Source organism: Corylus avellana, chromosome 11 (assembly GCF_965113065.1).
Source record: "Corylus avellana chromosome 11, dhCorAvel1.hap1.2, whole genome shotgun sequence".
Classification (NCBI taxonomy): Eukaryota; Viridiplantae; Streptophyta; class Magnoliopsida; order Fagales; family Betulaceae; genus Corylus; species Corylus avellana.
The window spans coordinates 12,996,467-12,999,947 of NC_142500.1; the positions used below are offsets into that span (position 1 = coordinate 12,996,467).

Genomic DNA, 3,481 nt, shown 5'->3' on the forward strand with positions numbered 1-3,481 from the left:
TCTTTTGTATTCTCCTATTACATTCCAGCCAAATATCTTGGGCAGAAGGACAGCTCCAGAGAATATGGCCTGGTGTCTCCTCCATTTGTTCGCATAGAGGACACAAAGGATCAGGTGTGATTCGGCGACGAAAGAGGTTTCCCTTTGTTGGCAGAATGTTTTGACAGGCCTTCCAAAGAAAGATTTGCATAACACGGGGTCCTTTAATTGACCAGATTTTGTTCCAGATGTTTCCCTCACACCCTACTGCCGAGCTAGAGCTAGCATTGTAGTCACCCATGGAGTGTGCTAAGTGATACGCACTTCTAACCGTAAAATTCCCATTCTTGGTCCCCACCCACACTAATGTATCACATTGGCTGCCTGGGCTGATCACCATGTTACATATGACCTCGGCCTCTTCCTTCATAAATATTTCTTCAACCAAAGGGACATTCCACCATTGTGTAGCATCATCAATTAATTCCCGCACCTTTGCATCCTATTGCAGCACTCGGTTAGGCGTCTGTACCCTGTGTGTGGTTGGTGTTGGAAGCCAACGATCTCCCCATATATTAATGGATTGACTGTCTCCCACCCTCCAAACCAGGCTTGCCTTTAATAACTTCTTCACCTCCCAAATACTTCTCCATGCAAAGGATGGCCTGTTGCCCAGCTTGGACTCCAAAAATGTTTGATTTTTGAAATACTTGGCTTGTAGAATCTGAGCAACTAAAGAAGAAGGATTTTTAACCAACCTCCACCCTTGTTTTGCTAAAAGGGCCTCATTGAAAATCTCAAGGTCACGAAAGCCTAAACCTCCACTATCTTTTTTCAAGCCCATCTTTTCCCATCCCATCCAAGCCACTCGCGATTTGTCGTCCTTATGTCCCCACCAAAAGCTTGACATCATCGAATTAATTCGCCGATTAAGGGTCTTGGGAAGTTTGAATACACTCATTGTGTATGTCAGAATAGCTTGTATGACTGCCTTCAAAAGAACTTCCTTACCGGCATGAGTAAGAAAACGCTCCTTCCAACCATTGATACGATCCCAACTACGTCCCTGTATTTTATTAAAAGAACATATTTTAGACCTACCAATCAATGCTGGGAGACCGAGGTAATTTTCAAACCTCCGTGTACTTCCCACTCCAACAATTGACTTTAAAAGAGCCCGAACCTCCGTCTTGGTGTTTTTGCTAAAAAATATCGACGTCTTGTCCTTATTGAGACACTGCCCCGAGCTTTTTTCATACAATTCTAAAATTGCTTGCATTGTATTCCATTTATCCAAGTTTGCCCTACAAAATAACAAATTATCAGCTGCAAAAAACATATGATTTATTGTCGGACCTCTCCTTGTAATAGGCAAACCCGAGATATTTTTTTCTTTTTCCGCCTTGCAAAGCATATGGCTAAGTCCCTCAGCGCATAAAATAAAGAGATATGGGGAAAGTGGATCTCCTTGTCTCAATCCCCTTGATGGTGTTATATGACCATGAGCTTGGCCATTGATGAGCACCGAAAACGACACCGTTCTAACACAAGCCATCACTTTTTGGATCCATAGCTGATCAAAGCCCAATTTGAGCATGATACCTTCCAAAAATCCCCATTCTACTCTGTCATACGCTTTGCTCATGTCAAGCTTGAGTGCCATGTAACCCTTTCTACCCTTCGTTCTTCCGTTCATGGTATGTAAAGCTTCAAATGCCACCAGAACATTGTCTGTGATGAGACGACCTGGTACAAAAGCACTTTCGTTTGGGGAAATTATATTTGGCAACACCTTTTTCAGTCTATTAGCAATGACTTTTGCAATAATTTTGTAAATCACATTACATAGACTAATAGGTCTATATTCGGTGACAATTGACGGTGTCTTTTTTTTTTGGAATCAAAACAATGTTGGTATGGTTTATAATAGCATTAAAAGTACCTTCATTCAGGAATCCTAGGACTGCATTGCACACTTCATTCTTTACTGTTGGCCAAGCTTGTTGATAGAAGCATGCGGCATACCCGTCCGGTCCTGGGGATTTCAAAGGCGCCATCCCCATCAGTGCCTTCTCCACTTCGGTTTGTGTGTATTCAGCCAGCAGCATAGAATTCATGTCTGGATTTACCCGAATATCCATTCCATCTAGACACTCGTCCATCCCCACCGAATCACCTGAGGTGTAAATCTTCTTAAAATAATTCTCAAAAGCTCTCCTCACTTCTTGCATTTGTCACCATTCAACACCCTCCTCATCCCTTATACATGAGATTTTATTTGTTCTCCTTCTTTGGTTTGCCCAGGAATGAAAATAAGGAGTGCTTCTATCTCATTTTGTATACCATGCCTGTTTAGCCCTTTGTTTCCACTTAAGATCCTCCTGATTCAGAATCATCTCTATTTCTTTTTTGACCTTTTTTATTTGACTTTGGTTTTCTGGGCCCTCATTGAGCTGGAGTTTTAGGAGTTGTGCCATCTTTTTTTCCAAAAGTTTTGCTGAAAAGCCAATTTTTTTGCTCCAATGGATGAGTGCTTGGCGACAGCTATTAAGCTTATTTTCCACTGTGTCCGCCACATTTCCATGTTCAATACCTTATGTCCATGCTTTTCGCACCACTTCCTGGAAATCCTCATCCAGCATCCATTTGGCTTCAAAACGAAAACTCGGTCTCACTTGGTACTCCTCCTCCTTCTCCCGTGCTAATTGGATTAATAAAGGATTATGATCGGATGATCTTGCCGCCAGGACTTGCACTTCGACCTCTTGAAAAATTGAGCACCATTCTTCGTTGGCTAAAGCCCGATCAAGGTGCTCTTTTGTGAAGCCTCCATCCTCTCGTGCATTAGAGCAAGTAAACTTTGAACCAGCATATCCCAAGTCACAAAGGCCACACTCCTCTAAACTGGTACGGAACAGTTCCATTTGACCATCCCGCTTTTCCGCTCCTCCCCATTTCTCCGTCATATCCACAATCTCATTATAATCACCGACGCTAAGCCACGGACCTTGTGACAAATTGCTTAAATGTTTTAACAAAGCCCATGACTCGTGTCTGCGGGGCATCTCTGGGTTGCCATAAAATCCGGTGAAATACCACTCCCTCTCTCCTCCCTGTAGCTTGATGATTGCGTTTATATGGTTTCTGGAGAAATTTTGGATAGTCAAGTTGCACTCCTCCGTCCAGAATAGAGCCAGTCCACCAGACCTCCTTAAAGGATCCACAACAAATAAATTCTCAAAACCAAGTTTTATTCTAATCCATTCCATTTCACCTTGAGTTCTTTTTGTCTCTGTTGAAGCATTTTTTGGATCTAACAGTCTCCGTTTGGTGTGATCTTCACGTTCTTCGAGGTGTCTCTAATCAACGACCTTCGGGCTCCTACAAAATAATAAGAGCATCAAAGGGGTCTACGGGAAAGGCCCCGTAGACCCTCCGATGCTTAAGTTAGCAGTCGTATATAGGGTCAAAATGTAGCCGGAGCTAGCAATGTATTGAGAAA

At 42.7% G+C, this 3,481-nt stretch overlaps 1 protein-coding gene across 1 annotated transcript; it reads right to left on the minus strand.

Moving 5' to 3' along the window:
* Positions 1-2,573: 2,573 nt before the first annotated feature.
* On the minus strand, positions 2,574-3,248 carry LOC148583113 (uncharacterized). The gene has a single exon (XM_088511564.1). It carries the CDS (start codon positions 3,246-3,248, stop codon positions 2,574-2,576), a length of 675 nt encoding a protein of 224 aa, XP_088367690.1.
* Between the last annotated feature and the right edge of the window lie 233 nt (positions 3,249-3,481).